This window comes from Oncorhynchus clarkii, chromosome 12 (genome assembly GCF_045791955.1).
Source record: "Oncorhynchus clarkii lewisi isolate Uvic-CL-2024 chromosome 12, UVic_Ocla_1.0, whole genome shotgun sequence".
Lineage (NCBI taxonomy): Eukaryota > Metazoa > Chordata > Actinopteri > Salmoniformes > Salmonidae > Oncorhynchus > Oncorhynchus clarkii.
Genome location: NC_092158.1, coordinates 51,406,150 through 51,420,454, shown reverse-complemented (window position 1 = coordinate 51,420,454; position 14,305 = coordinate 51,406,150). Strand labels below are relative to the sequence as shown.

The 14,305-nt window shown below is 43.4% G+C and overlaps 1 protein-coding gene across 1 annotated transcript in view; it reads right to left on the bottom strand.

Moving 5' to 3' along the window:
* LOC139420788 (follistatin-like 4) overlaps nt 1-12,308 on the bottom strand; it is a 216,340-nt gene extending 204,032 nt beyond the window's left edge. Inside the window, exons 1-2 of the mRNA XM_071171055.1 lie at nt 12,131-12,308; nt 4,637-4,781 (exon numbers count right to left, since the gene is read on the bottom strand). Of these exons, the coding sequence (XP_071027156.1) occupies nt 4,637-4,780 (144 nt within the window). The 5' untranslated portion in view covers nt 4,781; nt 12,131-12,308. The remainder of the gene's footprint in view (nt 1-4,636; nt 4,782-12,130) is intronic.
* Between the last annotated feature and the right edge of the window lie 1,997 nt (nt 12,309-14,305).

Sequence of the window (14,305 nt, the reverse complement as noted above, 5' to 3'; positions counted from 1 at the left end):
GACCTAAACTGGGATATGCTTAACACCCCAGCCGTCCTAAGATATCATAACCGCCATTGATAAAAGACATTTCTGTGCAGCCGTCTTCATCGACCTGGCCAAGGCTTTCGACTCTGTCAATCACCGTATTCTTATCGGCAGACTCAACAGCCTTGGTTTTTCAACGGACTGCCTCGCCTGGTTCACCAACTACTTCTCAGATAGAGTTCAGTGTGTCAGATTTCAGTGTCTGGTATGACCAGAATTTGCCCAATTCACCTTCCAGTAATTATTTACAGATCCTTGCATGGGGCTGTGCATTATCATGCTGAAACATGAGGTGATGGTAGCGGATGAATGGCACCACAATGGGCCTCAGGATGTCATCATGGTATCTCTGTGAATTCAATTTGCCATCAATAAAATGCACTTGTTTTCATTGTCTGTAGCTTATGCCTGCCCATACCATAATGCCACCGCCAGTATGGGGCAGACTGTTCACAACGGTGACATCTGCAAAGCGCTCGCCCACACAACGCCATCTGCCAGGTACAGTTGAAACCGAGATTCATCCATGAAGAGCACACTTCTCCAGCACGCCAGTGCCCATCGAAGGTGAGATTTTTCCCACTGAAATCTGTTACAATGCTAAACTGCTGTCAGGTCAAGACCCTGGTGAGGACGATGAGCACTCAGATGAGCTTCCCTGAGACGCTTTCTGACAGTTTGCGCAGAAATTCTTTGTTTGTGCAAACCCACAGTTTCATCAGCTGTCCGGCTGGTTGGTCTTCAACGATACCCGTAGGTGAAAAAGCCGGATGTGGAGGTCCTGTACTGGGGTGGTGACACGTGGTCTGCGGTTGTGAGGCCGGTTGGACGTACTTCCAAATTCTATAAAACAGCATTGGAGCGGCTTAGGGTACAGAAATTAAAATGAGATTATCTTGCAACAGCTACTGACAGGAGTATAAAATCGAGCACGCAGCCGTGACAAACATTGTCAGCAGAAGGGCCTTACTAAAGAGCTCAGTGACTTTCAACGTAGCACCATCATAGGATAACACCTTACCAACAAGTCAGTTCGTCAAATTTCTGCCCTGCTAGAGCTGCCCCGTCACCTGCAAGTGCTGTTATTGTGAAGTGGAAACGTCTAGGAGCAACAACGGCTCAGTGGCGAAGTAATAAGACACACAAGCCCACAGAACGGGACCACGGAGTGCTGAAGTGTGCTGCATGTAAAAATCCTCTGTCCTCGGTTGCACCACTCACTACTGAGTTCCAAACTGACGTTGGAAGCAGCATCAGCACAAGAACTGTTTGTCTGGAGCTTCATTAAATGGGTTTCCATTGCCGAGCAGCCACACACAAGCCTAAGATCACCATGCGCAATGCCAAATGTCGGCTGGAGTGGTGTAAAGCTTGCCCCCATTGGACTCTGGAGCAGTGGAAACGCATTCTCTGGAGTGATGAATCACGCTTCACCACCTGGCTGTCCGACAGACAAATCTGGGTTTGGCGGATGTCAGGAGAATGTTACCTGCCTGAATGCATAGTGCCAACTGTACAGTTTGGTGCAGGAGGAATAATGGTCTGGTGATGTTTTTCATGGTTAGAGCTAGGCCTCTTAGTTCCAATGAAGGGAAATCTTAAAGCTACAGCATACAATGACATTCTAAACAATTTTGTGCTTCCAACTTTGTGGCACAGTTTTGGGAAGGCCCTTTCCTGTTTCAGCATGACAATGCCCCGTGCTCAAAATGAAGTCCATATAGAAATGGTTTGTCGATCGGTGTGAATGAACTTGACTAACCTGCACAGAGCCCTGACGCAACCCCATCGAACACCTTTGGGATGAATTGGAACTCAGACTGCGAGCCAGGCCTAAACGCCCAACATCAGTGCTTAACATCACTAATGCTCTCATGGCTGAATGGAAGCAAATCTACGCAGCAATGTTCCAACATCTAGTGGAAAGCCTTCCCATAAGAGTGGAGGCTGTTATATCAGCAAAGGGGTGACCAACTCCATATTAATCCCCATGATTTTGGAATGACGAGCGGGTGTCCACATACTTTTGGTCATGTAGCGTATATTGGCCTCTTCTGTATAGTATGTATGTCTGAGAAGCAACAAAGTGCATTTCATCATCTGTAAGTACTCCATGCAGATACCACTGGGAATGTCAAAATAGAGATGTCTTAGTGAATTCCCTGTAGGTCTCATGGCTTGATGTCTTGACTATAAGCTTGAGTGGGTTAAAAAAACAAGTTGCACTGTAGACTGCATCTGTATCATGCTAATCTCAAACATCACTGTTTCCCAAATTCACCCTCTCTCTTATCCATCCTAATCTTTCCCGTGTACCCTAAATACCATCTCAATCATATTTCCTTTTTTCCATACTCTCCTCAGTCTTATTGCTTATTCTCATCCCCTTCTCTGCTGAGCGGATCATGATTATAATCCAAAAGGTAAAATTTGAATTTGATTCTGAGATATAGCTTTGTGAGCTGCGAGGCTGTTATGTGAGGTCACATGAGAGAGAGAGGGCAGCTGATGCCTTATGGCTGACCTTACCAGAGCCAGGTGGCCTGATGACCTAGCATGGTGGCTTTTCTCCAGTAGCCCCAGGTGCTGTAACTGCACCAGGACAATGGAGGCTCTGCCTGGGATTTGTCAGCTCATTATTTACCCAACAATTACCTGAAAGAAGGCCCTAAGGAAACTGTAAATGTATCTCTAACTCAGTCTTTCACGTTTCATTTCAGGACTGCCAGTCAGAGTTGTTTCAGTGTCATATGTTTGCTTACATTTAGCATCGTTTCTGGTGTATACTGGCCGGGGAGGCTTCATTTTATTCACTTTTTCATTCCTGAAGGCTCCTGCTCTGTTGCATATTGATGCAGTCCAATCCACCACCACCATCACCCCAGGGATGACTTTAAACTCCTATGCCAATTGACTGCTTTTGAGTTCCCATTCCCTGGGATAGATGGGGATGCCAGGGAATGTGTTGTTTGCATTGAGGGATATAAGAGGACCGAACAGAACCGCCTGAGCGGTGACATTCCTCTGCTGGCTTCCAACTTGGCACGGTGGCACCCCACACGCCTGCCAGGCCAACTGCAAGAACAGACTAGGAGAGGTGCAGAATGCTTATTTTCACAAAGAATTGGGAGACAGGTGGGGCGTGGGGGGTGGTGGGGGTGGACAACACAATGTTTTCTAGATGCTCTGTGGGACAATTGATTCTGTGTTTTGGGGGAGGTAGGGCTTGTAATGATTTCACCTGTGTGATTAATGTGCAAATCTACAATAAAACTTCACACATCTCTACCAATAGCTCTGTTCATGCATCACAACCAGACATTGTCACTTCTCCTTTAAAGGTTCAATCCAGACCAGCATGAAAAATGAAAATTGGGGGAGACTGCTGGGAGGAAGCTAATGGGTTTTAGGGCTGGCTCATTGATATGATGTAATCCCATACCAGAGAAGTGATTGTCAGGCAAATGTGTGTACATGAAAAATATTCTGAACAAAATTTGAAAGAGACAAATGATAGCATGACAAAAGAGAGTCCTTGTGAATTTTTGTGCGGGGTAATTGATTAACACACTCTCTGCAACCAACTGAGCCTCCTCTCCTCGGGGGAGAGAGAGACAGGTAAGATGTATGACGCCTGTGATTGAAAGGTAACTAAGCAATCCTCTGTCAAGACCACCTGCAGAACCACATAAGGAGACAAACACTCAAATGCCCATATTGAGCAGGGAGAGTATTTCAATTCAATTACACAACAATTGTGCTATGTACAGGTAACTGCCAAAATAATGGAAGCACTTCAGTAAATGAGGGACACAAAGTATATTGAAAGCAGGATCTTCCACACAGATGTGGATCCTGTTAATTAAGCAATTAACTTCCCACCATGCTTAGGCGTAATTTATAAAAATGCTGGAAAGGCCATTATGTTGGCTACCATTGCTATGCCCCCATAGGATGACAATGCCCCCATCCACAGGGCTCGAGTGGTCACTGAATGGTTTGATTAGCATGAAAACAATGTAAATCATATGCCATGGCCGTCTCAGTCACCAGATCTCAACCCAATTGAACACTTATGGGAGATTCTGGAGCGGTGCCTGAGACAGCATCTTCCACCACCATTACCCAACTCCAAGTCATGGAATTTCTTGTGGAAGAATGGCGTTGCATCCCTCCAATAGAGTTCCAGACACTTGTAGAATCTATGCCAAGGTGCGTTGCAGCTGTTCTGGCGGCTCTGGCAGTTCGTGGTGGCCCAACGCCCTATTAAGACACTTTATGTTGGTATTTCCTATATTTAGGCAGTTACCTGTATATATTGATATAAGCTTTATTATGCAAAGCATACAATACTTTCTGGGGAGCCGGGGGGAAAGAGAAAGGAAGAGGAAGAGAGTCCGACAGATGCAAAGATAAAGGGGCTTCGAAAGACAGGCAGAGAGAAGAGTAAAAGACACAGGCAGAGAGATTGATTCAGAGGGACAGGCAGACAGAGCGTGGTTGAGGGTGACAGAGAGGTTAGAAAGAGACAGACAGAGAACGAGGGTGACAGAGAGAGTGACAGAAAGAGACAGGGATACACAGAGAGAGAAGCATGCGGTATGTTTACCCTTGCCTGTGGTCCCTGGGAGGTGCTCTCTGCTCTGTTTGCTGTGTCCATGCTCCTGCTCCCTTCAGCCAGCCAGCAGACAGAGGCAAAGGTTCCAAGCAGGACAGGAAGTGCCCAAACACACAGCCAACCCATCAGTTTCATCCTGTCAGGAAAAAGAGCAGGACAACAAATGTCACACCGCCGCACCAGACTGACTACTGCCCCTCACACACAGCATAGAACAGTGCAGCAATTTACAGCACAGCACAGTACAGAAAGGGGACAGTATAGCACTGTACAGTGCAGTACATCATAGCACAGTACAGCAGTATAGGACAGTACAGCAGTATAGCACAGGACAGCAGTATAGCGCAGTACAGCAGTATAGCACAGTACAACAGTGCAGAGCAGGTCCCTCTTTCACGGGCTGATAACTTAGAATCACATCAACTCTTAATCAGGATAAAAGGCACTAACTCAGAGCTCAGAGGAGCCCTCTGCTTAATTGGCTGGTAATGTGACTCTCTAAACAGTCATATTCCCGTGAAAAAGTATCTAGTTGCTTTGAGTGTTTTGAGAGTGTTTTTCTCTGTGGTAGCTGGATGGTTGAGGATTTTGCGGAGCAAAGTGTATTCATTCAGTGCGTTACAGGGTTGCATTGTAGAGTGACTCGATGTGTGGGCAGTTTCTGTATAAACAGTGTTTCCTGCAACCATAGGCCTATAATATGTAAACACATTGAGGCTGTAGAGCGTGGACAGATTCCAGCGCTGATGGGTTCTGGGAGAGGAGAGGAGAGGAGAGCTTGCCCTTGTGAAATGAGTCAACAAAAGAGATCTGCCTGTCAGTTTGTTAATGTGCTGCTGCACTCACGTCAGCTCCCCCAGAGATGATTGTAAAATGAAGAAGTCATTCATCACGAGAACAAACTTTGGGTGAAAGTAATTAAGCAAGCAGCATTGTTAAGAATACCTCAAAATGCTTAAAATGATTTTTTTTTTTTTATGTTTAATTGATATTTGACAAAACAACATTTCAACAAGTATTTGTATGCTTGACCTGGATTAGGGTAAAATACAAACAAGAATCAAAGTCCTTGACACCTCCAGTTTCCTACTCTACAATTCTCATTGTTAGAAATGCAGCATGGCTGTAAACCTTGCACAGGCATTGCCATCATATTGTATTTAGGGTGTACCTCCAGTACATTCAGTGTCGGTGAGTCCCTCCTCAATGCAAAACAGCCACTAACCTACCTCTACCTCTGCTGCTGCCTGCTCTGTTTTGATGTGTCCTGGTGAATATCTCCCCTGACAACAGTACGGACATGCAGCCCCAGAGGGCTTCCTATGCCAACTGATCCTGTCCACAGGCGGCAGATCATCTGCTACATTCATAGGCTCCTGTCATCATCACTTCCTATTTCTTCCCGCGGACGGCCGCCTCACTAGCTCACGTGCAGCTACAGTGGTCAGAGCCACCAACCAAGCAACAGAACATATGCAGACAATCAGGCAGTCTTAAGCAGTGCCGCAGCACTCTGGCATAATTATAAATGGCAAAGGCCTGTTGCAACAGTTCGTCTTCTTCCAGCGCCTTCCACCCTGCAAAGCACTTAAACAGGGGGAGGTCCAAAGAGAAACACCACTACGGTCACAGATGTAGTTTATGTCTGCTGCCCCAATGCAAACGAGAAGGGCTTTTTGTTTGTAATATAAACCAAGAGGCTAGCGGAGGAGAAATGTTTTCAGTCTGACGGTGCAGCAGCCACAGAAAGCCCCTTTAATGAAAGATGTCTTTATAGCACAGAGTAGGGCTACCAAGGGGATTGCCTCCCTGTGTTGTTTTTACAATGCTCGGATGGCTTGTGCATTTTCTTTGTGTTTCTGTGGGTCACAGCAGCAGATACATGGGGAGAGCAGGGGAATCAAACTGCCCATCAACAGGAGGCACGGGGGGGGGACAAAACATTTTTTACCCACTATTGTACTGACACCGGCTTCACAGGATAAATTCTTAAAGGAATTTTATATGACAAAGCAATGTGATAAATCGCCACCATTTTGAAGTGTATCTAAGGCGGATGTATACAACCTGTGGTTCACCAGGGAGGTAAGGTTATGAAGAGCTATTTAAACTAATGTAAAGGTTTAATATGCCAGTCACCTAAAACAGAGACTGACAGCAAACTGCCTCCACTAGCCTCTGAGTTTGTTGTGTTCATAACAAAACCCATTGATATTGTCAACCAACTTTTGTTGACAAGATTAGCAATCTTAGGCATGACATGCAAACAACAAACGCGGAGCTTTGATAGTCATGCATATTGGACCAAATAATGACAGACAAGCACTGTAGTTTTGAGTTCCGCAAAGTTGGTGTGGAAGAGGTGAATAAAAAATAAAAAAATGTTGCTATCTATAAATAAGTACCAGCCACCTGATACTGACAACCTGGATGGTAAATTACTGAGGTTGGTAGCGGAATACACTGCGACTCCTGTTTGCCACATCTTAAATTTAAGCCGAGAAGACGGTGTGTGTCCTCAGGCCTGGAGGGAGGCAAAGGTCATTCCGCTAAGCAAGAATAGCAAAGCACCCTTTAATGGTTTAAACAGCTGACCAATCAGCCTGTTACCAGTGCTTAGCAAACCTTTTGAAAAAAATGTATTCAAACAAATATGTTATTTTACAGAAAACAAATTGGAAATGGACTTTCAGCATGCTTACACGGAAGGGTGCTCAATATGCTCGGCACTGACACAAATTATTGATAATTGGCTGAAAGAAATTCATAATAAGAATATTATGGGAGCTTTTTTGTTTGACTTCAGAGCAGCTTTTGATATCACTTAAACAATGTAGATGATATGGATATACATCCTCTGCCTTTTCATGGATTGAGAGTTATCTAATAGAACACAGAGGGTTTTCTTTAATGGAAGCTTCTCTAACGCAAATTCGGTTGGGTGTGGTGTACCACAGAGCAGCCGGCTTGGGACATTATTGTTTGCTGTTTTTACGAATGACCTTCCACTGACCTTAAATAAAGCCTGTGTCTATTTACGCTGTCAACTCATCAGTATACACGTCGGCTATGACAGTAAAATAATGAACTGACACCCTTAACATAGAGCTCCAGTCAGTTTTAGAATGTGGAACTAGGAATAGGCCGGTGTTAAATATCTCAAACTAAACCTCATCTCGGTCTATTACTGACTTCTGTGGCAATTGAGCAAGTTGATGAGACTAAACTGCTGTATATAACCCTAGAAAGCAATCTGTTGTGGTCAAAACATATCGACTCAATGGGAGCTAAAATAAGAAGAGGTCTGTCCATCATAAGGTGTTGCTCTGCTTTCTTGACATCTCCTACAGGCCCTAGTTGTGTGGTCATGTGAGACAAGTAAGGGCATAGGCACATTGCAGTTGGTCCGGAACACAGCAGCACATATTGTGCTTAGATGCACACGGAGGGCTCTAAATTGAGGAGAAATTGACCCCATCACTAATGCTCTTTGTGCAAGGTGTTGAGGCGTTGAAGGTACCGAACTGTTCAAGCTGTTGGCACATAGTTCGAACACTCATCGGTACCACACAAGACACAAGACATGCAACCAGAGGTCTCTTCACAGTCCACAGAGGCTGGGAAATGCATAGTGCTAAATAGAGCCATGACTTCATGGAACTATCTGCCACCCCAGGTAACTCAAGCTAGTAATAAAACCAGATTCAAAAACCAGATGAAGGGCTGTGCCTGGTATATTGGCCATATATCACAAACCCAGGGGTGCCTTATTGCTATTATAAACTAGTTACCAACGTAATTAAATATTTTGTCATACTCGTGGTATACGGTCTGATATACCATGGCTGTCAGCCAATAGGCATTCAGGGCTCGAACCACCTAATTCATAATAATAATTTAGTGGGTGCTTATATTTGTCCTATGTGTTTTTTCCATATCCCAACTCCCCCTGAGACACCCTCGGAGAGTGGGGTTATGTCCAGGGTCAACCATTATCAACGATAGCCCTGTAGCAATTCAAGTTAAGTTCCTCGCTCAAGGGCACATCTACACATTTTTTCACCTTGTCGGCTCGGGGATTCACACCAGCGACCTTTCAGTTACTGGCCCAATGCTCTTACCGCTAGGCTGACTGCCTCCCTAATGGAGATTTCTCTCTGCCAGAGCCCCTATGACTGTATGCCGACAGGATTAAAACAACAGCTCTCAAGGTTGTATTGTTTTATTACTCAATATGCTGACTGAGAGAGAACATTTACAACAACACAAAAACTCAACACAGTTGTGAATGGATAAAACTCTTACCCAACACTAAAAGTCTGGTGAGAATATGTTTGAAAATTCTCCAAGTAACTCCATTTTCACATCTAACAGCACACAGATAACGACTAACGGCACACTTGCTTTCCAACACAATTTGAGAGTTTCAATAGGAACTAAGATCCTCCGAATCTAGCGAATAGCCTTTCTGGGAGACCTCACCAATAATTATTGTCTGATACTTTCTCTTCTCCTCGCTCCATCTCTATAGAAAAGAGTCTCAGAGCTCTACGGCCAAGTACATAAGACAGAGCTTAATACCATAGAAGACACCTGTCCTCTCTGCTGATATTGCCCTTCATTTTGACAAGATTCTGTGACCAGGTCTGTAGCCTAAGGGTGTTAAAGCTCACATAAACCTTGTCAGCTAGTGGGAGACACACACCGTGACTTGTTAATGCCAGAGAAGAAGAAAAAACAAAGAAGTGGATGAAAGGATATATGTCGGGAGTAAAGCAATAGCATACTACAGGGTGGTCTTGTCTTGCAGATCAAGTAGTGATCGTCTGAGAGTTGGAGGACTTTCTGATATCCTGATATGCCAGCGAAACTGGCATAGGAGACGCATGCCCCTCTCTCTAATACATAGATATTGAAGCAACCCATCACAACTCCTTTACTCGGCTCTCCTCAGTATAAGGCTGATTCTGTGATTCAGACAACTAGCCAGCCAGAGCTCTATTTGCTCTAAACAGTATAAGCGATGCACTGAGCTCAAGCAATTGGCTCTAAATGTGATACAGCAATAAAATATCATTCCAAAAGTTCAACGAAAGTGATTTCAAATGAATAACCATCCATTCAGTATACATTGGACGTGTGCGCTTAGGGATCTATATGAGTAATATTGGTCTCTGTTCTGTTCAGTGTCTTACTTATTAAATCCATAAAGTAATAAGAGTTAAGACACTACAGTCTCATTATGTTATAGCTTTCAATACAATGTCATACAGTAGCTAAGACATTAAGGTATTAAATAATTGTTAATAATGGCATTTCATAAGTTAAGTAAACAAGTCATAGTAGTTCTGCTAGTGCAGCGGTGGCTGGTGAGTCATGCTCATTATTACTCTCCGGTTTCTATATCGGTGCGTGAGTCAATATATTTGTAATATGAATTCATAATACAAACACATTTATTGCACATTAGCCAGGATCAAAGTGACTTGAATTATACATCAAGCAAATATTTATGTTTAGCACTTGAGCCTTAATTAAATGTGTTCCACTTTGTAAATTCAATTATTCAGGGCAATTATTTTTGCTATAATTTTACTTTTCAACTGAGGACAGTAGCATTAACCTAAATATATTGGATAATGACATTGATTGGATATTGATATTATCATGCTGATTACAATGGCAATCAAGTGAGGTAAATCCGTTTCAGCTCCAGCAGAATAGCAATTGCAAATAGCAAAGATAAGTGCCGCTACATTTGCATTCAAAAGGTACTCTCACTAATTGTGTGTAAAATTGTGTAAATCTGTCAAAGTGCTAGCAAAAACAGGGTACTACAAGAGCAGCGAACAGAGACAATGACTTTGTCAAAACAATTCCTAAAAATCATTGAGACTCTAAACTGTAACATCCACTCCCCATTTCAGCTTCTCAACATGCTACCAACCATGGTCAGTGAGAGAGCAGCAACCCTACTATTGCTATTTCTATTTCTAATCAAAGGCCCCCACTCCCTCTGCAGAACTTTAACACAAATATAATGGCCCACGTATTCCCCACTGGGATGAGAGAAGCCCTTTGAGGAAATCAGGGAGATAAAAGTATCTCTATGGAGTAAATGCCTGAAAACAAACTTAGCTTAAACTCCAACCATAGTGTTGGAGGAGAGGAATTTGACAGTGCATGAGTCACCATATCATATTTTCCCTAGAACTGCAACGGCAATAATCTGTGGACACGGAATAGTAATGTTTCTCGGGTTAATAAGGTATTGACGGGAATAGATTTTCAGCTGAAACAAACGTCAGCGAGTCACCTAGTAGTGCAGTTAAAGTTGTTCTATAGACTATGGATGATGAGAATAAAGATAAAAGTATATATGCTAAACCGTAGCCATCACCCCCCTTGCACGTTTTCTTCCCACGGCTTATGCATTGACTGAAAGAAGCCCATAGGCGTGAACGGACTTATTTCAGCACCACGGACAGCTCTATTGTTAACGCTATAAAGTGCGCAAAAGTCCTTGCTACACACCATACACGCTGGTGCACACTGTTCTCACAACTACCCAACTTCTAGCACAAGACACTGGGTAACTGTAAAATGACTATGGTTTTGGATAGTGTACAGAATGTATGGCCACATGGATTTGACGCTGCCTCGGTACACCTTTAAAAGTGCGAATGTCCCTTGTTACGTTTTCCCTGTACAATAATTGTACTATTATAATAGGCCTACATGTTTCATGAGGCACCTCACATTTAACACAAATACATTAGGGCTGAAGACTGTTTCAGGAGAGTCCCTCGTGCCCTGCCAAGGAGTCACACTATAGGGATCGAGAATGCCTAAATGTGGCTGATATAATTTTACTAGTACTATGCTGAGCACATCCAGAGAATCCCAACAGAATTCAGTGACAGAGGGAAAAGGTGCTAGTAACCTTTCCCGCCCGGGAATACGTTTCTGTTATACGATGTCAAGGTATATAAGATATTTCTCGATAGGCTACATTAACTAATAAATCCTTAAGAAAGTCCCTGGAGTAGGTGTATATCCGACATACTATAAGAATATAGCTTGGTAACATATACCCTTGTCAACGGTAAAACTAACGTATTATTAACCTTAAAAGCTGCGGTGTCAGGGAACAATAGTCTACCTCAACTTGTATAAATGTATAGTAGGCTACCATTACTGTAATTGACATCACACCGATGTGTTGATATTTAAATTAAAATGGTTTAAATCTAATGTTACGACAGTACATTTTGGAGTTGCCTGTACTGCATAATGAATGCATTTTTTTTATTATTCCGAAAACTGATTTCAATTTCCAGTCGCATTTGTCTTAGTACTTAGTACTCTTAATCAATTACCAGCAGATATTACAAAACGCCCAGATAAAATGCAACCTACAATGCATCACTAAACACCTAAAAAGTATTGTCCATGTCTTCCCTTCAAGCACAATTGCCTACTTACCAGTCGTATTCCACTAGTGATGGAAAAAAATATGCCGGCAAATATACCACCACAGGTGTATGATTCAGTTTAGGTGTCCAAACACTTTCTTAGTTCCAGCCTCCGCCGGGTTTCAGATTCGTCTCGTGTGCGACGGGATTTATTGAATTAGGCTCGCGAATAAGCATGCGTTGGATGTTCCCACTTCTAGCAGCGGCGCTCCATTCTCCAAGCTCTGAGTGGCTCTCACTACTGGCTTGCCCTATTTCAACGGCTTCAGTCTACACTTCTTTTGACGTCACTAGCTGCATACAAATATCTGCAGATTCTGCGCCATGAGCGACACCTGTGCCCACGTTTACGTGGCATGTTTGACCTGTGAACCTTGACCAGGCAGGTAGCCACCGAAATTGAACATGGTTGTTACCTAAATTAGGCAGGATTATTCTCCAAGGGATGATGATATGCCAACTCTTACAATTAATTATGATGCCATCATAAGAAATTATATATAAAGTTAAAGTTACCAATATGTTAGTCTACTGGATATCAGCAGTCTGGCGACATTAACTTGTTTTATTAGCTTGCCAAACAGTACTGGCATGGCATTGAATTGGCAGACATGCTCTGTCATGCTTTTTCCTCCACCTTGCCATAGCAGTGCCAAATCTGTCACAACACACAGATCCTTACTGAACTACTGCATCAATGACTAATCAACATCAGTGTATTAAGTTTGAAAAGCTATTAGATACAGTGCATTCATAAAGTATTCAGATCCCTTCCCTTTTTCCACATTTTGTTATGTTGCAGCCTTATTGTAAAATTTATTAAATACATTTTTCCTCATCAATCTACACACAATACCGCATGATGACAAAGGAAAATGTATTTTTATAAATGTTTGCAAATGTATGAAAAAAAAAGACCCTTTGCTATGAGACTCAAAATTGAGCTCTGCTGCATCCTGTTTCCATTGATCATCCTTGAGATGTTTTTTCAACAATTGATTGGTCATGATTTGGAAAGACACACACCTGTCTATATAAGGTCCCACAGCTGACAGTGCAAGTCAGAGCACAGATCTGGGGAAGGGTAACAAAAAATGTCTGCAGCATTGAAGGTCCCCAAAACCACAGTGGCCTCCATCATTCTTAAATGGAACACGTTTTGAACGACCAAGACTCTTCCTAGAGCTGGTTGCCCGGCCAAACTGAGCAATCGAGGGAGAAAGGCGTTGGTCAGGAAGGTGACCAAGTACCCAATGGTCACTCTGACAGAGCTCCAGAGTTCCTCTGTGAAAGAGAGATAACCATATCTGCAGCACTCCACCAATCAGGCCTTTATGGAAGAGTGTCCAGGTGGAGCCCCCTCAGTAAAAGGCACATGACAGCACGCATGGAGTTTGCCAAAAGGCACCTGAAGTATTCAGACCATGAGAAACCAGATTCTCTGGTCTGATGAAGCCAATATTGAACCCTTTGGCCTGAATGCCAAGCGACAAGCCTGGAGGAAATCTGGCACCATCCCTACGGTGAAGCATGGTGGTGGCAGCATCATGCTGTGAGGATGTTTTTCAGCGGCAGGGACTGGGAGACTAGTCAGGATCGAGGGAAAGATGAACGGAGCAAAGTACAGAGAGATCCTTGATGAAAACCTGCTCCAGAGCGCTCAGGACCTCAGACTGGGGCGAAGGTTCACCTTCCAACAGGACAACGACCCTAAGCACAGAGCCAAGACATAGCTGAGGTGGCTTTGGGACAATTCTCTGAATGTGCTTGAGTGGCCCAGCCATATTCCGGACTTGAACCTGATCGAACATCTCTGAAGAGACCTGCAAATAGCTCTACAGTGACGGTCCCCATCCAACCTGACAGAGCTTGAGAGGATCTGCAGAGAAGAATGGGAGAAACACCACATAAAATACAGGTGTGCCAAGCTTGTAGCGTCATACCCAAGAAGACTCAAGACTGTAATCGCTGCCAACGGTGCTTCAATAAAGTACTGAGTAAATGGTCTGAATACTTATGTAGATGTTACATTTTAGCTTTTTATTTTGTATAAAATTTGCAAACATTTCTAAAAACATAATTTTGCTTTGTCATTATGGGGTTTTGTGTGTAGAATGATGAGGGGGGGAATTGAATCCATTTTAGGGTAAGGTTGTAAACGTAACAAAATGTGGAAAAAGTCAAA